This window comes from Archocentrus centrarchus, chromosome 8 (genome assembly GCF_007364275.1).
Source record: "Archocentrus centrarchus isolate MPI-CPG fArcCen1 chromosome 8, fArcCen1, whole genome shotgun sequence".
In the NCBI taxonomy this organism is placed as follows: Eukaryota; Metazoa; Chordata; class Actinopteri; order Cichliformes; family Cichlidae; genus Archocentrus; species Archocentrus centrarchus.
Genome location: NC_044353.1, coordinates 9,541,689 through 9,561,962, shown reverse-complemented (window position 1 = coordinate 9,561,962; position 20,274 = coordinate 9,541,689). Strand labels below are relative to the sequence as shown.

The window sequence follows — 20,274 nt, the reverse complement described above, 5'->3', positions numbered from 1 at the left end:
TGTACTCTTTATACTGTACTGTATATTGTGCAATAAACCTCAATAAAAACACACAGCTGTTTGTCATCTAATGATACGTCAGTATGTAAAAGCTCATAGAACCTGTGGCTTCCCTAAAAGCAGGACTGATACATGCGTCTGGTGTTGGATGTGACACCTCCAATGACTTCATCAGTATATTGTCATTATTTTAAATGTAACCTTTTTTTTGTTTTTTTTACTACATGTTGCGGTAAAGGCAGACCCATCTATGTTTTCTGCTCTACTGTAACTCAGATTACTTTATTTTGCAACCTTTTGACCTCCCTCCCTGTACTTACCCTGTAACTACTTAATAAGTATTTGAATGATACCTCATGAGGACTACAATATTACACTTTTTGGGGGCTGCAATCTAGAGTGTTACCAAAATGGGAACATCCACAATGTTATATTTTACAGGATTTTGCAAAACATTTTATTTTATGTGAGCTTTGCTTCTTATGTTTTGCAAACAGAAATTTATAGCACAAAAGTAGCTTCCAGTTGCAACCGAAACTTAAAGTGCATGGTTTGATCAGGTGCCCGGAATGAACTGCATGTGAAGCTTTTTGATCATGAGAGGAAACAGAAACTAAACATGCAATTTCAGCAGGGATCCTTTTTTTTGTTTTTTTTTTGTTTTCTTTTTTTTTGCACAGCTTTATTTCAAATGAATTAATTTTCAGGACTACCAGGCTGTTCAATAGCCAAACACTTATCAATACTTTTCATTACAGCCATCTAAAATCCAACGTAAAAGTAAAAAATAAAAGATCGACAACAAACACCACGAAAGCCACATTTTTTTTTGTGTGTCATGTATCATTAAATATATTCATTTTCGATAAACATAATATATTAGTATTACAAGACATTACACAACCATTTGCAATGGACACTGCTAAACAACATTTACAAGCCAATGTATTAACATGAGCAGATAATTATTCTGATATAATATTCATGGAGAACAAAAGTCTGGCAGAGAGTACCTTTCTGCAAATGCCTGCAGGATAAAAAATGTCGATACAGTTGAGTTGGCAAAGACTTTATAAAAACTTTAATCAACAAATACATACAGTATGATGCACAGAGTACTGAGGTGTACCCGTGTATTTATGTGACTGTGTACATGCGTGCATTTGGGTGTTGGTGTATTGTATGCTTGTGTGTGTGTGTGTGTGTGTGTGTGTGTGTGTGTGTGTGTGTGTGTGTGTGTGTGTGTGTGAATGTGTGATCCCCTGGGTGCACATATTCGTTTCAACATGAGAAATTTGTCTGACATTCATTTGTTTGTCTTTTTCTTTTATTAAGCCTCTAGTATTTTAAAAACTCTGGTTAATTTCACGTGGAGATAGATCTAGTTAATGTTTTAACAACAAAAAAGTAATACTATACAGCTATATAACATGTAGACAATCGGTCATGCCCTTTTGTCCAGTACCAAGTCTTAATGATGAAATTCAGTCCTCAAAAGGCGCTTTGAGGTGAAGAATATTTGACACAGTGTGCTGAATAAACATCTGTGATATATATATATATTTTTTTATCACTCCACAGGTTATTTTCCCACAACACTGAATATTGTGTACAAAGTAAATGTGTACATAATTCACAATCATCATTAGGCAGTCAGCTACAGTAAATAGTGAGCATGCAGTTTGTCAGTGGTATGAGGTTTGCTTGATAGGTCGATATTCTCTCGCTCGTTTTCTTTTTAATGAGGTGAAATAGTTCACTTCATCAGTTCTCCCACTGGGAAATGCTTGGGAAGTCCAACTTACAATTAGTCCTTTATTAAAGAAAAAAAAAAAAAACTACACTCTGACTCCTCTGTAGTTGTGACAGATTTATACAGGGTTGTTACAGTCCACCAGAAACATCAGCCCACGGAGTCATGACTGAGGCAAGTGGTGTTTGTACTACCTATACATTCTATTAAATGGTAAAGGCTTGTTTTTTTCCCCCTCTTTTTTGGGCACCATTCTAAAAATGTGGGAACATATTTCATATGTTCTAAAAACTTCTGACTAGTAAAAATAAGTGCATGGTTGACAAATCTACTCTACATCTACTTGATGCTACGGCATCACCTACTACAAAATAATGTCTACGTATGCACATATGGTTACTTTACATTGCAGAGGTCACAGCCACAACATACTGTTGATATATCAATAAGCACTGAGCAAAGACTTGCTTGTAATGAGATCATTATACAGAACAATGGCATTTTTTTTCATCCCATAACATGAGTTGTTTTACTGAGGTAACACTCACCTGTGAGCAGGGAGCTCTTGGGAAAAATGGCACTCTGAGACAACAGTTGTCATTTTCTTGCTTGCATCTGAAAAATGTTTTCAAAAGTTTGGCAGGTTGCGGAGAGAAACTACAGGAGTAGAGCCTCTCGGTGCCACGCTATAATTCTTCATTGAACTAGGCAATGATTTTCACAGCACAGTGGAAATGGATCCTCTGAAGACACAGAGAGGGTGATAGAGAGGATGTGTCACTCAACAAAAAAAAAAAAAAAAGCATTGTGGGCAAAATGATCAGGGTGGGACATATCTGTAACATTAGGTGCAAACTCTGCAATAATACAACAAAACAACTGTTGAAAGACAGACTGTTGAATGAGCTCCTTCACAACTGTTCCTAAAAAGAAAACACTAAACTCTTCGCTCCAGCTCAGAGCAGCAGCACTCAGTCATTTCCACATTTCTCCTACTTTTTTACCTGTGTCTCTCTATTTTTAATTCTTCCAGTTTATTTATTTTTTTCATCCGTCCTTATCCTCTTGATTTCATCACCGTTGGAGGCCTAATTCTGTCTCCGCCTCTCTTTTTCCTCTCCTCTGCAGCTACTTTTAGCACTTCCCCCTCTTGTCACGCTGTTGGAACTTCCTCAGCCGGCGGCCCCACAGGTCCTTCCAAGGGATGAGCAGGCTTCCCTTGTCGGCAACTACGCCGCTCTGCCCGGGGGAGTCGTCGTCTGTACCGAGGAGCAGGTACTTCCTCCCGGGCTTGATCTTGGGACATTTGCAGGCCACGTCCTTGGCGCGCACCCACAGGAGCTGGTCTCCACGACGAATGCGGTGCTCACCTTGTTTGTAGATAGAAATGATGTTGACGGTGAACTTCCACCATTCGCCTGCCTTGTCACCCTTCAAAACGTGCACTTGAACAGCTGAAGGAAGAGGAAAGCACAGGTTAAATCAACCACAAGAACAAGTGATTCAGATCCTTAGTACTTATTCTTAAGCATAGATAATAGCACCCCTTGTACTAAAACGTAAATAACCCTGCTAATTATATAACAACTATACTGTAGCAATTATAGATTCCTCAAAATCATTTTAAATGAACACATTCGCCTTGAGAGCTTGCCTTGAGCTGGGGAAGTGAAAAAAAAAACCTTTGCACTAGCGATTATGTATCATTGCATAAAAGGGGGAATAAAAATGTCTGTCTGAACATTACCCAGAAATCTGCAGCACGTCACAGGCCCCTCCCTTTATCTCTGACCTAGGACCTTTCCTTTCTGTGCCCCTGAGCACACTCCCTGTTACAGCAACAGTTTCCACAGCACTCCCTGACTGCCTTTGCACTACAGTTTCTGATGTAGAACATCTGAAAGCGCGCATCGGCATGAAGGGCAGAGAGGCATGTTTTTCTTTTAGGTGGCCAGGTTGGGTTAAAGGCAGAAGAAATAGGATATAGGGTTCTCTACTTTTTTCTTTCTTTTTTTTTTTGTTGCAAACGTAAGAAAAGTTTTATAGAAAAACACCACATCTGCTACTAATATAACTTCTGAAACAAATGCTTTTCCATTGCTCTGTCAGGTGTTAGATCTGAACATCTAAACACAGACGACCTCAGGCTAAATCAGGCCAAACCTGGTAACTATTGGTGTACCTCTTGGAGGAGATATTTTCATACCAGGAAATGACTAAAGCTCCGTTCACAGAAGCTCCCCTGTGCAGATTCTCCATCCAACCAAGCAGCTAATTACTGCATCACTGAGATTACAGCAAGAGGCAAACAGCAAAGGTGCCGGAGCTAATATGTGCTTGAAGTGAAGTGTTCTTCCCAGGGGGGTTAGCTTGGAACACATAGTATACGTCTAAGCCCTGGATTCTCAAAGAGAGGCCCACGGGTTAAATGGTTCATCAAGCATTATTCTACATTTCATATATCTATCTTTTTATAAAATTGCAATCCCTAGACTAGAAATTGGAGTCTTTAAATTTGATTTACATCAATGGATAGTGCCAATTAAAACCACAAACATCACAAATATGAGAAGCCTTGTTGATGAAGTCAACACAGCTAAATCATTCAAATTGTTTAGTCATTACTAAATCATAATTGTGATTTAGTAATGACTAATTATCATATGTTACTGAGATGTTTGGTAGGTTCCTATAAGTGTGGAAAACAAAACCCTTGGTTGATGTCCGTGCAGCTAAGGAAGCTTTCTGGCATCTAAACATCTAATCTGGAGAAGACTCGATTAGATTATGAATAATGCTTAAGGTGTAAAAAATTCATATTTACATATGTTCACCCAATTTAATACTGTTAATCCCTTACCTCTGTGGTTTTATAATAATAACATAACATGTATGTCTCTTTTCTTTTTTTTTTAGCCCTATAGTCGCCTTTCTGCCTTAACATGATCACTTTCCATGTTCATCACCCGTCTTGCTGCCAAGAATGCAGAGAACTGGAGGAGTGGGGTGTTTAAGTATGTGTGTCGATGCATGGTGTGAGCAAATTGCACACAATTTCAGAAGAAAGAAGGTTTGTTGGGCTGAGTAGAGGGAGCTCTCACAGCCCTGCCATTCAATGCAACCCTCTCCTTCATCCAGACACATAAAGGGTGTGTGAGGAGGGGGGGGGGGGGGGGGGGGGGGAGGAGGGGCCACTATTTGTCTTCACAGCCACAGAAAAAGTTCCAGCAGAATCGGGATGTGTTTCCGACCTCATGAGCTGTCCGGGTTCTGCTCCCAGAGCCTCATCCAACTTCACAGCGTGAGAATCCAGCGGAGATAGCGCTCTCCTCCCCGAGCTGCTGTGCTCAACTCATTGGAGGAGACTCTGTTACGGCGTCCAGGCACAGTCTCTCTGTCAGTGTCTGCCTCTCTTTCTTTCTCTCTCAAGTATGTTTTCAGTCTTTGCGGCGTATTCAAACACACACAAATCCACACACACCTTCTGCCACTTGGTTTGAGCTAAATAGACAGCACAGAGAGAATGGGAGCACAGGGTCAAGCAATCTATTACAAAATAGTGCACACTGTTTGGTGAGGCAGACTGTGAGAGGAAGTGTGAGATGATCCTGCACTCGCACAATGGCTGCCAACTGAGCCTCCCTCTCACAGCCAAACTTCCCACTGGGTTTATCTTCTTTGGGTGTGCTGCGACTTGACACTGCATGCCACCAACAGGCAAGGGCTAATGAAATTAGAGCTCGCTTAATTACCGTGCAGAGGCCCCTGTCCCCTCTGGTTATCAGCTGAGTGAATGATCAGGGACCCGTTACCCTCGGGTGAGCGAAGAGAGGTGGCCAGCTAGGCTGGGAGGCCTTGCCTTTGAGCACCATCCCGGGGCGTCGGTAAACACGCGGCTCTTTGATTCATTGTCCTCCCTGTGGCAGGGAGAGGGAGGGTACGTGTGTGCAGAGGAGGGTGTCAGGCAAGAATATAATCCCTTTGTGTCCGCCGTCTCCGTAGCTACGGCAGTGATGAAAAACAAAAATTGAATAAACAAAACATATTTCTTTTTCTCCGGGGTGGCAATCCGTCACCGTCTGCTTAATTTACCACCTGTTTGCGCCCCGAGGAATGCTCTGTGGCGGCGGAGTGCACAACTGTGTTTAAACAGAGGGCCCCTTCCCGTGACCCCCAGGGGCCTGCATCACCACTCACACATGGGGGTTGTGCCCCTCAAAGAACAGAAAAGAGACTCAAAAACCCCACAAAAGCAAGGCGACAGGCCTGAGAAATGAATTAGAGCACGGCAAAGGAAATGCATGCTAAGCAATGATGTCTGCCGTAGTGCCTCAGCGCCACTCCGGCAGAATCATCTGCTTCCAGAGTTTTTAGGGGAAACTTCAGAGACAATCAACAGGAACCACCCGCTTTTTTTGTTTTTTTTTGACTGAGCATGACTGATTTATAGTTGCACGGCCTGTCTCAGCTCCAGTGATTAAGATTTAAGTCAAGGAAAATATGAATAATAGCTGCATTTGGCTCAGTAGCAAAATATCACAAATGGACTGAATTACTGTCTTCCCAGCTGTAAGGGGGAATCAAATACAGTTGGCCAATTTACAGCTGAATGCAGGCTTAAAGTGCATAATGGGGCTTTTCTGTCAGACTGATGAAATTTCACCAATAATTATTTTTATTAAAAGACTGATAGAGCTCAACTTCATGGTAGATGAAAGGCTCTCAGCAGCTCTGACTGGGACAAACTGTTACAGCAACTAGTTATTGCATGAATTTACATGAACTCGCTGCTCCAGATCCTGGTCAACAATGTCTGAAAACTTACAATTAATACAGAGTTGAATCAAACAAGGTGCACATATAATTTGAAGTTAGTTTTACTGAGTTAACTGAAAGTGTGTATCTTTTCTGGAAACATTTTTTCCTGTCTCGGTTGTTTACAAATGTGGGTCCAGTGATAACAGATAACACTGTGATGATTAGTGCTGCTGAAAATCTGCAGTGCATCCTTTGCCATGTGGATGAACGGAGAGATAGCCAGCATGGGAGTGAAATTAAATAACTGTATACATTATTTTGTCTGTTTTATCACCTTACCACTGTGTGGCTGTGGACAGATAATGGGCCCGCATCATTAATCATCAAAGCATCAAATATCCTGCAGCAAGTTTTAACGCGGTGATAATGATGTTTATATACCTGGCACTGCATTATTAGCAATGTGTTGCAGCCGTTTCACGTGTTCTGCATATTCACTGAAGGCATAATGTGATTGCTGTGTATTTTGGCCTCTCTTATCAGTTTGTGATTTGCTCTGAAACTGCTAAAAGTTTTGCCAAAAGCCTCAGACTATCCCGGCTGAGCATCACATACATAGCCGCACATTTTTGTGCGATCTGTTTTTCTTTTACAAGCTTTGCTGCAGGGGTGCAAAGCTGCCATAATTTTAACATAGTTCAGACATCCACGCTGTGATTCTTTTATGAGTGGTTGTATATATAAGGTGTTGCAGGGTGGGGAGACTTTAAAGCAGTATAAACATTTAGGTCCATTGAATAAGCAACGCATCCTAAAAAGTTCCTAATCTTCATGAGTCTAAGCATTGCAGTGAGCTACGATGACTGACCTCAGGTTATGTCTCAACAATCTTCGGGAAATTTTGTGTCACCATGTCAGTTGCAGCAACATTTTTAAAGTCACCAAACTGGTGACATTACACTTTGTTTTTTTTGGTAAGAACAAAAATACCAATCTCACATCTGTATTGTAAATATTTAGCTGAAGGCAAACGTCAGTTAGCTTAGCTCGCCCTTACAGTAAGTCTGGAAACAAGGTTACACTCTAAAAATCACAAATTGGCACACGTACAACATAATCATGTGAAGCTTAGACACAATCTCAGGAGATTGGCTAGCCCACATCAGAAAGTTACCAAAAGTTTGGACACACTCACCCATTGAGTGTGTCCAAACCTTTGACTGGTATTGTATATTTAAGCTGCTTTAGCTGCACGCAATTGCCGTGCTTTGGCATGCCGCTTTGCAACCCACCTTAACACTAGCTCCACCTGTCATGTTGTGTGTGACTTAATCAGTGCTGATGGTTGTTTTGTCTTGCTGCTACCCTCCCCCCCCTCCTGCTTTTAAAATATCCATGTCAAGGGTGGTAACAGATCCATACTGCCAAATATGAATTACTGCACACTGACATAACAATCTTCCTTTAACTATAATGATTGATTGAATGATTAAATTTCCAGTTCTTGACCAAAGTCATATACTGCAAGCCAAGCTCAACTCAAGCCAGACTTTCTCCACCAAACCTAAAACCCTGCTAAGAAAAAATCCTGATGGTGATTATGAAGTTTTTTTCATAACCGCGTGCTCACATAAAGTGGGACTGCCGCCTAACATCAGTCATAAGGAACAGCTCACGCAGAGGTATAAAAAAATGTAAACAGTTATTTTGGCAAGGAAAAAAAAACATAGATGCTGCAAAAAAAAAAAAAACAAGAGTAGATCAAACTAAGATTCATATTACTGACTGAACGTTCTCTCTGAGAAATACTAATAAAGTTCAAAATATAAAGTTCTTAACAAATCATCATAATTCTGCGAACCTATTAATCTTGCTTCATGAATGACACAAACAAATTATAATCCTGCCAATAATCTGAATTTTAATATTTGGGCTGGATGTCTGACTGTCTAACTGCTTCCCAAGTACATGTGGTAGGGAATTTTAAACGGGCTTGGACGGTGCTCGTTCTGTTCACATTTGCATTTTCAAAAACTTCCTCTTTTCTCAAGCAAACACACTCTTTAACACAAACATCTGGTATGAAGTCAGGCTGAGTGTGGTGACTGCCCAGCTTTTTTTTATGTATCTATTGCCATGCAACTGCACAAACAATGTTAATTAGCAATTTAATCAAGGTTAAACACCGGTGGTGACCCATGCTAATGATAATTCTGAGGTATACACACACGTCCTCTACTGTCTCCATTGTACGTATGAGCGATAAGAAAAAGAAATATGTCACCAGTGTGATGGCTGTATGATGTGATCAGATCAACTGAATCAGCATAACTAACGAGCAATTACAAGTGACAGAATATTGGCTGGCTTTCATACATCTTGAAAAGCTTAATTTTCCCTGCCCTCAGTTGAAAGTGATTAATTCAGGAGAACATTTTTTATAAAGCTTTCTTTTTTCAGGGGTCAAACACGTTAGCCTACGTGCGTGGAAGCTCATATCAGAGAGAGTCGAGATGTTTTTAGATTAGTGGACATGTCTTGAGGCTGTTTAAGTAAGCCAGCAATAAAACACAGCTACACGGTGTGGATTGGCCGTGCTCCGGATCAGATTAATTGACACATTTGACCTCGTGACTGCTGGCTGACATCAGGCAGTACGTATTCCTGTGTACCGGACTCACTCACCATAGTCTTTTTTACAGTATTTTTTCATCGTGATCTTCATTTTGCCCTTGGAAGCTTTACAGTGAGATTCACAATCTGAGGATGAGAAGAGAGAAGGGGAGGAAGTCTTAAGTCAGAAAATTTTTTAAATGTACATTCATAATATGTGAGTTTCATCAGACAGCGCCTCAGCTGAATGAACATTACACGCAGTCCCTTGCGTCACACTCCTTGCACCTCCCCGGGGTCTTAAAGATGCTTTCAGAGTGCCACTGTGAAACAGATTAACGCCTACACAGATCCTCCTGTGTCCGTCAACACGCTCCTACTATACGCCTCCCATGTTTTTCCATTCCAGCCTGCTCCCTCGTCACTGTCCCGGCATCCCTTGTGTCAGTTCTGCGGGCTACCGAGGTCACTCGAGCACAAAAGAAGGTCACAGAGTGGAATTAACCAGAGACCTACCAAACATTAGCGGGGACCCTTAGCACCCTCTGAGCCACATGAGGCGAGAAAGTGAATACTCTAAAGCTCTCCGGGGCTAAATGTGCAGCGTCCTTCCTGAGAGGAGCAACGACAGAGAAGCTCACAGACTTTTGATTAATGTCTCAGCAGCGTCGCCCTTTTACACCACTGTATGTGTATGTGGGTGTGTGTGCCAGAGGGCTTTATCGATGGCCACTCTGTCGTGCTGTCACTGCGCCAGTTACCTTTTGTAATGAGGAAGGTGGTGGTGGGACCAGAGGCCAAACTGAAAATTGAAATCATTTGTTCCCTCCACTTTCCACTGACTGACACAAATTGGAAGCAGACCATCTCCGAGTGTACACCCACCCCCACCCCCCCACCTCCCACCTCCCACTCTGCCTCTCACAGAGCAATAAGCCTTGTGCTCCTTTCTGGGGGGGTGGGAAAGCTGGGCTGGGCAGTCTGAAGAGAAAGGAGGGGAGCAGTTGAGAGAGAGGGGGGACCTTTCAGCTTGCCTGAATATGGACAAACTTCATTATTTCTTCCAGCCCTCTGTCCAGTCTTCCCCTTTCTTCCCCATTATACTCTGTGTGAATGAGGTTGCCTGGGTAATGATGGAGAAAGAAAAAAACACCCCTCTCCTCCCTCTCCAAAAAAAAAAAAAAAAAGAGAGAGAGAAAAAAGAGCGGTTTGGGACGTGGGATGAGGATCGAATTCATGTATGTAGAGAAAGCATTTCTGCTGGAATGCCTGGCTGCTTTCTGGGTTGGCGGGAAAAATAAGAAAAGAGGAAATCCCAAAGTAAATGAATCTGACGAGTCCATATCGAGCGTGCCTGATTTCCATGTAAATGAAGTGGTGAGGGTGGGGTGTGGGGGGGTACTCTTTATCTCCTGCAGGCCCCTGGGGGCCTTCATCATACCTCTCTTTGATAGCTGACGTTGCCCATTAGCCCCTTAGCGCAATTGCTGCAGTGGGCCATTACACCCACGGCTCTCATTAAGGTCCAATCTCCCGCTGTGAGGACAAACGCCCCCTTTGTGCATCTCTGCAGCAGTGCCACGTTCTTTCTGCGGGGTCCCCGGGGACCACACTGCTCCTAATTTGGAGGGTGGTGTCTGTTTGGAGTTTCTGACAGGAATCCAAACTCCACACAGCCTCGGCAGTCACTATAGCAGGAAGTGGGACTCGCAACAAAGCGCGCTGAAGTCAGTGGCGCCACTCTCGTCAGACACTGATTGATGATCAGAGGTGACTCAGCCTATTTAAACAAACCTGGATCACAAGGAAAACTAATTAATTTCTGACATGCATTTAAGTTCTTGTTGAATATTTAAGAATAATCATACAAGGACAGACTCAAAAAGTGCTGTACATTAAAGGTATACTGGTGCAGCGCATCATCTAATGCCAGCAGCCTGACATGCTGATTCTTGTCAGAGCACATGAACAATAGGTTCAGGCAGAGCTTCACTGCTGGTACAGCCAGCCTTGATTGAAATACAAACTGGTGCAAATGAAGCATGTAATCAGATTAGGGCTGAAACCCTGGGGAGGCTGCTGGGCAGGCTGGGAATACAGGCAACGAGGCCACAGGGAGCACTGGCAAAATATCTGGAGTTTACATCAGCATCAGTCTGACCTCGCCGACGTGCGTTTAGTTGAGGAGCGTGGAAAGATGTGCGTGTGCTCGAGATGCACTTCTAATTACACGCATGAAGGAACAGTTGGCTTAGTTTAGTTGCACAATGATTTAAAAAAAAAAAAAAAACCCACCCACAATGATGAAATATCATAGCTGAATTATTACAAATGAACTAAATCAAGCAGGTGAGCTTGAAAAGAGAATGTGTAGTAAAATATAAAAGTAATTCATAAGCTTTTTTAGTTTTGAAAACACCCCAATATCTGCTTTGTCACTCACCTGTCGGCTCCTCGTAACTGCTGTAAGTTGCTGTCGGAGATGCAGCTGGGATCTCTGTGACAGAGTAAGAAGTACAGTAAAATGTCAATTCTCTGTCGCCATATTGCATATTAGATAGCGATAGTTACATCTATGAGAAAATAAAGGAATTTCTACCCCGAGCATATCAAAGTACGAAGCTGATTTTAACACACAGATGTACTGAAAAGAGTTTCCTGTTAATGTCCTGCTTCCCTACTGACTCTGGTATGTTGAAGGTACAGTGAGCCAAGGCTGCTGGTCTTGTTAAACTCAGAGCTGGCAGCGATTTAGATATATACAAAAATTTAATATCATACCATTAAAACCGAAAGACATCATCTCAAAAAGTTACAAGAAACCAGATCCATTCTACTCTTGAAGAGCTGAGTTTCTTCCAGCTTTTACACCACATGTGTTACTGCCCCAACAAAATTAAAGGAATCCTGTTCCAGCAGGTTCGCAGGTTTAGATTAGCTTTGTGAATCTGCTCAAAGACTCTGACTTTACAAAGACCATGTTCAATTCCCACTCATGGGCTTGTCAGCCCTGGTAATATAGCGGACAATCATTAGCGTGTAGACGTCCATCGCGGACATCACTGTTATCTTATCTGTACATACCAGCCAGTTACTTGATGCTGCTGGCTAAAGCAGCTACTAGTGACCCATCTCTGCTTTTGTGAGGCATTGGTGTTTATTGCCAAGGGCCTGGAATCTGCCAGCAGTAGATACAGCCAATAAACATATCAGCCATCAATCCCTTGGATCCATTCCGGGGATTTATTGCCAGTTAACGGCGTTGAAGGCAAACAAGGCCATGTTAGTCAAGCTGTAATCCTCTGTTTATCCAGACTCAGGTTTAAACAGCCAAATATCTATCCAAAGTAATGGAACAAGGGTATAAAAATAACTCAAGATGAGAGTGAGCGTTGGATTCATGCATAAAAAGGCACGTCCTGTCCTTTTCAAGTCCTGTCTGTGAGGCAGAATTTCTTCGACCAGGGTTTCATTGGACTTAGATGTATAGCAAGTGATTTGGTTAAAGGTGTGCTTGCGCCTGCATTTAAAATGGCAAACCGTGCTGTTAGTGGTAGAAGTAGCCCTTACTGATACAGGGAGCTATGGGAGAGCGGCTCTGCTGGTAGCCCTTGGCGCAGCGGTTGCAGGTGATCCCCGTCACTCCGTCCTTGCAGGGGCATTGGCCTGTTGTCTGATTACACGTCTTCCCTGCTGCTCCAACTGGATGGCAATCACATGCTGTGGAGGGAATGGAGAAAAGCAGAACAAGGGCATCAAGCTAGACTGTACACAAGTAAACAACTTCGGACTTGAAAAAAAAGGAAACACGAGCAGTTTAGTACAAAACAAATAACAGCATGCCTCTGGCCTTTCCTCTGCTGACTCTACATATTCCATACAATAAAAAAGTCATCTTAGCACTAAAACCTAGTAAGAAATCATTCACATTAGAGCAGCCTGTGTTTTGCTTCCAGACCATCACAGATGGGGAACTGGGCCTTGCACCAGCATAAAACCTCAATCAAATTACACTGCTTCCCTCCACCCATTACGACCATAAGATTCTTCATTAGGTCTGCTTTGGAAGGCACGCAGAAGGGTAAATAACTTGATTAATTACAGTATTTCACTTTCCCCGCACAGCATGACACCAAATGTAGAGTCTGTGCGTGTTACGGATGCGTTTGTGCGTGAGGGTAGCGAGCTTCTCGAGAGCCGGTTTTGTGCCCTCTGCTTCAGCGCGATCAGACAGGCTGTGTGCTCTTCAGATTGAGTTTCCAATGTAAAGCCTTTTGGCAAAGAGCTCCTTGCAAATACTGCCTGAATAATGTTTCCCATTAATGGACGAGTGGAACGCACTTCAAAGTCTGTTTAAGCTTTTAGTTGGGAGGATCGCACGTTAAATGTGAGAAATTTGTTCTGTGTGTGTGTGTGTGTGTGTGTGTGTGTGTGTGTGTGTGTGTGTGTGTGTATGCTCTGCCAAACTTTTACTATAAAGTCTGTGTTTGAAGTTGAAGCCCAGCCTCACTATTAGTCCTGCATGTGTACCAGCGGAGTCATTCGAAATTTGCTTGAAGTGGTCCAGTAGACGTTGCTTTTACTTGGAATTTATGGAGCTTTATGAACATTAGGGGATGCTTATTAAATCTTTCTTTAAGAAGGTCTAACTTCTTTGTTTTTCTTCTGCTTCATTCGTATCATATAAAAGCTTCTGCCCAGTTTGCTGAAATACAATCAAATGGTGACATTCTTTAGGGATCTACCTCTTTTCCCCTCCAAGAACGCAACAGCAGTTATGTTCTTTGCATAAATCTGAGGGAGGGCCATTTAATGGAAGCCACGGCTGCAGTAAAATGATCATCACATAACACAGCTAACGATAAAAATTAACAACGCGATGGAGAGATGTTTTGTTTCAGTCTAAACATTTCAACCACCATGGTTTTCTGTTGCCTGCTACTGCACGTTTGCATGTGCATACTGCAAATGTCAGTTTATACAAGTAAAATTTAAAGTTAGACTGGGAACAAAGAAAAAGTGCAACTTGTAGCTTCTGCTCCACAAATAATTAAACCTCATTCCAAAATCCTGTTGACTTTGTAACCATATGATTAAAATCCAGGCTTGGAAGAGGGATTTGGTCGGCAAGTTGCTTCATATATCTGGATAAGAGCTGTAATCAAAGAACTGGACAATCTAATGTTGTTATTTATTCAATATTTCAGGTTTTAGCAGTAGTTAGTTAAGAATATTTCCCATGAGCAACAGACAACAGGGAGCTGAATGTCACTTTGACACATGAGTTCATGAGCACGCTGTGGCTTTGGTTCAGATGGTAAAAGCAGCAGGACGGAGATGAGCACGTTGTCATTTTGAGGGAGCAGAGATTAAAACCAACAAATAAATAACTTTGAAATATGACTTTGGAGGAGAGTTTTGGTGAACTGTATGGATGAAACTGTTAAGCTCCAGTGCAAGTAATAGCGGGAAATATCTTTATGCTAACTTTATGATTAAAAATAAAAGTGGCCCTAACTTGGAATTGCTGCAGTGTATGGTAATTGTAGATTTTGGAAAAAAAAAATAAAAGCCCAAGTTTTTCATGATTTTCTTTTGGTGCTTAAGTTAGAGTCACTAATTGTGAGTACAGAATCTCCTCAACACATTTAACAATTTTTTTGCCTTGTTTTTCAATGTATCCTGCTGTTCTTTTATGTTTTCATATTTCTTTTTAGGCCTGTCCCCATTTTCTCTAGAGACTTTGGCTTTCCCAGGATATCCATCCATTGGTTTCAGCATGTGGACTGGAGCCTCTCTCAGCTGCCTTAGGGTGAAAGGGGTGCACCCTGGACAGGTCACCAGTCTATCGCATGGCTCTTTTCTCAGGCTGTGATTGCAAATAAAAAATATAATGAAAAGATACACTGTACTGCCAAACGTATTCACTCACTCATCCAAATCATTGAATTCAGGTGTTCCAATCACTTCCATGGCCACAGGTGTATAAACCAAGCACCTAGGCATGCAGACTGCTTCTACAAACATTTGTGAAAGAATGGGTCACTCTCAGGAGCTCAGTGAAATCCACAGTCAGCTGTTAGTGGGATTATAACAATGTGGAAGTGATTGGGAACAACAGCAACTCAGCCATGAAGGGGTAGGCCACCTAAAATCAGAGTGGAGTCAGAGGATACTGAGCTGCATAGTGCACAGAGGTCACCAACTTTCTGCAGAGTCAATCACTACAGACCTCCAAACTTCATGTGTCCTTCAGATTAGTTCAAGAACAGTGTGTAGAGAGCTTCATGGAATGGGTTTCCATGGCCAAGCAGCTGCATCCAAGCCTTACATCACCAAGCACAATGCAAAGCCTTGGATGCAGTGGTGTAAAGCACGCTGCCACTAGACTCTAGAGCAGTGGAGACACATCATGCATCCCCTTAGGTCCAGTGAAAGGAACTCTTAATGCTTCAGCATTTTGGACAATTTCACGCTCCCAAATTGGTGGGAACAGTTTGGGGATGGCCCCTTCCTATTCGAACATGACTGCACACCAGTGCACAAAGCAGGACCATAAAGACATGGATGAGTGAGTTTGGTGTGGAAGAACTTGACTGGTCTGCACAGAGTCCAGACCTCAACCTGACAGAATTCAGCTAAAGTGACAGAGCGAGCATTGCCTGGATCTGCCTGGAACCCCAAGGTCTGCCCATAACACCAACGCTGAAAGCAAGTAAGCATATTTCCTCAAATATTTTTTTTCTGAATCATTTTTTTAATAAGTAACTTTAGAGTAGGCATGTGCTTCATGCTAAACTCTTCCAAAGCAATGTACTGTATTGTATAATCTGAAACTGTGTAAGCTGAAAGAGAGGCAAGACTGTATATTAAACACTGCAATCTTAAGCAAAACTACACTACTGCTGCCCTCACAGCAGGTGCTAGAAACTGGAAACATGAATTAATTTCACCCTGCCATTGGGGAAGGGGGGGCTGTAGAGCTGAATGGTTACTGAGTGGTTTTAGAGAGGGGTACAGTGCAGTGAACCATGTGCCAGTTACATCTCTCTGGGCTCACCGTGCCTGGTTAAAGGCTTTTAGACTGCCAAACATAGGAGGCGATTTGAGAAAAAAACAAACTGTTAGGGGTGGGCGGCATCCACTGTGGTTCTCCGTGAGCCGTGTTTACACTGCGCTTGATGAGGGGTGAAGTTGTTAATCTAGGAAATAAAGCATGAGGCATTCCACATACCTATTGGAGAAGTAGGCACAGTATAAGGAAGAGCCTTTTTTTCCACTAAACCTCCAACTATTAAGCAAATTATTGGGAGGAATTTGTGTTGAGATGTGAAGGATCGGGAGGTGGGGGGGAGCCCAGGGATGGAGAATGAAAGCAGACTTCCTCCTGGCTGTGTTGGCGCTGCGCTGTATTTCCTGTCCAACAACAGCAGAGTGGGATGGTTGGCTGACTTGAACAATAAATATAGTGGTTTTTAACTAATGTCACATCACCCTGTTTTTGTCACCTGAGGAGTAAGACAGCAATCAGGCTGTTTGGGTTTGATCCCAGAGCAGTGAGCAGCGCATGTGAAGGGGATGGGGAGAAGGGCTTCAAGTGTTCAGGTTACTGATCCAGCTGTTTGGAAAGACTTTGGAAAGACGTATGGGTGTTGCTGCGCTATTATGTGTAGTGAGAACCTCTGTTAAACTAACCTGCTCTTCGCTCTGACCCCCTGAACTGAACAACTCCCCAAATATAGCCTGAGAAAATGTTTAGGCTGGCAGACTGAAACAGCACTGCAAAGAACCATTTGTCAAGTTTTAAAGTGCAGATGATCTATCAGGCTTGAGTTTGCTTCATGCAGCAGACTGTTTCAGGGTGTCTCTGATATAAAACGCCTCTAAAATGCATTTGTGGGCTCGGCTTCTCATGCCTTCGCTTTCCTTTCATGTAAGTTGAAGAAGTCAGAGTGAATTAGCAGAGGAAGGCTGTTGTGGCATGCAGTAGGAAATATCATGTTGCTGCTCTTGTGTTTTGATAGCCAGCGGTGTACCAAGGATAGGGGCACCAGAGGATAGGCATTCCAAGACCTTGTCACCAGCCAATCAGAGCTCAGCGGTGAATGTGGCTGAAGACCACACTATGAGCATCAACCCAAAGTCTCTCATTTGTCATTAGCGTGCAGGAAGAGGTTGGACATTAATGTGCAATGGCTGAAATATTGTTTAAAAGAAGCATGCTGGGGTACAGCTGTAAAATTAATAAAAAATTAAAATTTTTTGTTATTCATATTCTTCAAAAGATGAACTTCAGCTCAACTGATAATGGAAATAAAGAACAATGGCTCATCTACTCTTGACTTTCTTGCTATACATGCCTCACATAGGAATGTGCATCTGCGGATTATTTTGCCAGAGAGTGTGACTGAGTGACAGTAGTTTGCTTGCTCAGGGCCACTGAGCCTGTCTTTACTCCCAGAGGTGCTGCAAGACAGAAGGAGCTCAGCTTTTGTTCCCACCGCACATTAATCCTCAGCAGCTTGGGCTCAAACCGGACGTATGCGCTCACACCTGTGTGTGCGTGCTGGGTTTTTGTCTCCCTACGCACACGTGTATGTGCATTGGAGGTCTGAATGGAAGAGAGGGATGATTAGCGAGTTGTTTTCACTGCTCTGCTCAGTGGATCAGCTCACACATCTGGTCTGCTTGTTATGTTTGTCTTGTCAGGGATTCACGGAGAACCCCAAATAGCTCGGGAGGTACACGGGTCAGTTCACCAACACCAGGACAGGTGGGTGCTTTTCCCTAAACCTTTTAAAGAATTGTTTTAATACCTGAACATGGTGAACAGTGGGTGCATAAAATATTACACAGAGCCTGATTTTGGATGTTACAGTTAATTTTTTCTATAAAATATTCAAATATAACTTTATAATTAACAAATATTTTTCTCTAATCACCCTTAACATTACTCTCCTTTAAAGGGCAGGAATTTCTGGATCCAAACATAGATTGTATATAAAAGATAGCCACATACCCAAACATTGGTTTGTGGACCATTTTGAACCATTTTGTCATTATGGCCATCCACCTTGTTGGTTTTTCTGGAGCCAGAAATGACCATATTTGCTTGAGAGGGTGGTGCAAAGACTCAGATAATTTTAGCTTGTGCTAACATAAAATACTACAATTTCACTCACAAAAACACAGGGTATAAAAAATGGATTCAGAATCTGGGTCTGAAAAGTGACTGAATTCTATGAGAAAGCGACCCTTGAGATTGACCTAAGTTAACACGTTCCTGATGAGTTTTGGTCTCAGTCACTCACCCCGGGTCATTTTTAATAAAAGTCCATTTTGTTTCAGAAGGGAGGGTTATCCAGAGAATGCTCATTGGCAAACAACTTGCAGTTTCACAATGAGGTCCTTCAAAACACGACATCTTGAGGTTTCAAAACGAGACCAATTGGTGACGTCTCGTAACTACTGTACATTAATCTTTTATACTGTCTCTGACTGAGAGGAAAAAAACCTCTGATAGTTGGTGTTTTAGCATAAAGTTAGAGAACATATTTGTCACATAATGGCATTCTAATGATCCAAAGTGCACCAATGTCACAAATGTGGTTGAGAGGTCCATTTCAGTGATGCAGATTAGTTAAGGTGACAAATAGCGGATAACTAGTGGCCTACTCTGCACTGCTCTATTCAAATATCCACACCTTTGGAGACAGGCTCATGTGACCATTGCATTCAATTTCAGCCACGGTTGGTTGCCGCTTACAAGTTATAAGATTTTTAGCTGTTGCCTACTCAAATCTGTTTAAGTGGCTCCGTTGTGTAGTGGTTTACGCATTCACCTAAAACAAGTGAAACATCCCTGGTTTCATCCCAGGAGGAGACACAAACCCCTTTGGGAATACGTCAGGAGGGGTTACCGGTGTAAAATAAACCTGCCAAATCAAACATATAGAGCTACCTGCTGTGGCAGCCCCTTCGGGGAGCAGCTGAAAGTAGCTTACTCAAGTCTGTTTTAAACCGTTGCATGTCTAATTGTATATTGCACTGAGCACAGCATTTTTTGAAGGACACCCCACCACCACCACCACCACCACCACCCCCCAGTATGTATCCAAATGACAGTCTTACAGAAAGATTGAGGATTCGTATTTCAAGAATTACAGCATCCCCTCCTGTTACCTTTGCAAGCTCTGCGGTGAGAGATGGATTTGGTCATGTCCCTGTAGTAACCCTCCTTGCAGTAGTGACAGTGGCGTCCTGCTGTGTTGTGACGACAGTTGAGACAGACTCCACCACTTCTGCGCCCTGACAGCTTGTACAGCTCCATGTTGAAACGACAGCGGCGGGCATGCAGATTGCAGTGGCAGGCTGAGTGCACAGAGGGAGAAAGAGAGAGGGAGACTTTCATCACTATTGCAAGAACTCCTACCTTGACATTTTGCAGCTGGGCTAAGCATAATAAGTTCATTCCTCAGTTTATTGAATTTAAGCAATCCTTTGAGCTACGGCCATTGAAAACTGTTCAGTTTTGCTGATTTTTGTGTTTTCACTCCGTTCGCATGGTTACACAGTCCCCTGTCATTTGAAACACTCCAAACCTGTGGACACACGAAACCAAATGCAGTGTCATCAAGCCAGAGAACAGCACTGTTTTTCTTAGCTCCTGAAAAGCTGACATTTTAGAAATATGAACCCGCTATCTGACAGCGAAGAACTCGGCACACAGAGTTTAAAGACTTTCCAAATTGCAATTACGGTGCAGCCAAATTCAGTCTGAGAAAACGCAGTCTGAGAAAATGCATTCTCTTAAAAACATCACAAAGTTCAATCTCCCGGTATGGGTTTGTCAGAGTATGACGGGGTTATTGAAACAGATGGTGTGCTGTGGTCTGGCTTGAGAATAATGAAGCCTGGTCCTGGTTCAGGCTCTCTGTCGCTGGGCCACCTGCTTGTGAATTTAACCTCTGAACCCTGGTGATGTCAGGCAGGAAAACTTTCATCCACTCTCCCACGCATCTGAGAGACGTGAATATTGACCCCAAGATGCATATTACTCATGCACTGATGCATTAAATAAAGAATTCATTTTGAAATAATAATGGCACTGTACCTATTTAATTACTAATGCTTTTATTTCAAAATGCCAC

At 42.6% G+C, this 20,274-nt stretch overlaps 1 protein-coding gene across 1 annotated transcript in view; it reads right to left on the bottom strand.

Annotated features, from left to right (window-relative positions):
* Positions 1-788: 788 nt before the first annotated feature.
* The window catches only part of ntn1b (netrin 1b), a 51,909-nt gene continuing 32,423 nt past the window's right edge, over positions 789-20,274 (bottom strand). Inside the window, exons 3-7 of the mRNA XM_030735535.1 lie at positions 19,307-19,495; positions 12,695-12,844; positions 11,568-11,621; positions 9,197-9,271; positions 789-3,207 (exon numbers count right to left, since the gene is read on the bottom strand). Coding sequence (XP_030591395.1) covers positions 2,888-3,207; positions 9,197-9,271; positions 11,568-11,621; positions 12,695-12,844; positions 19,307-19,495 — 788 coding nt within the window. The 3' untranslated portion in view covers positions 789-2,887. The remainder of the gene's footprint in view (positions 3,208-9,196; positions 9,272-11,567; positions 11,622-12,694; positions 12,845-19,306; positions 19,496-20,274) is intronic.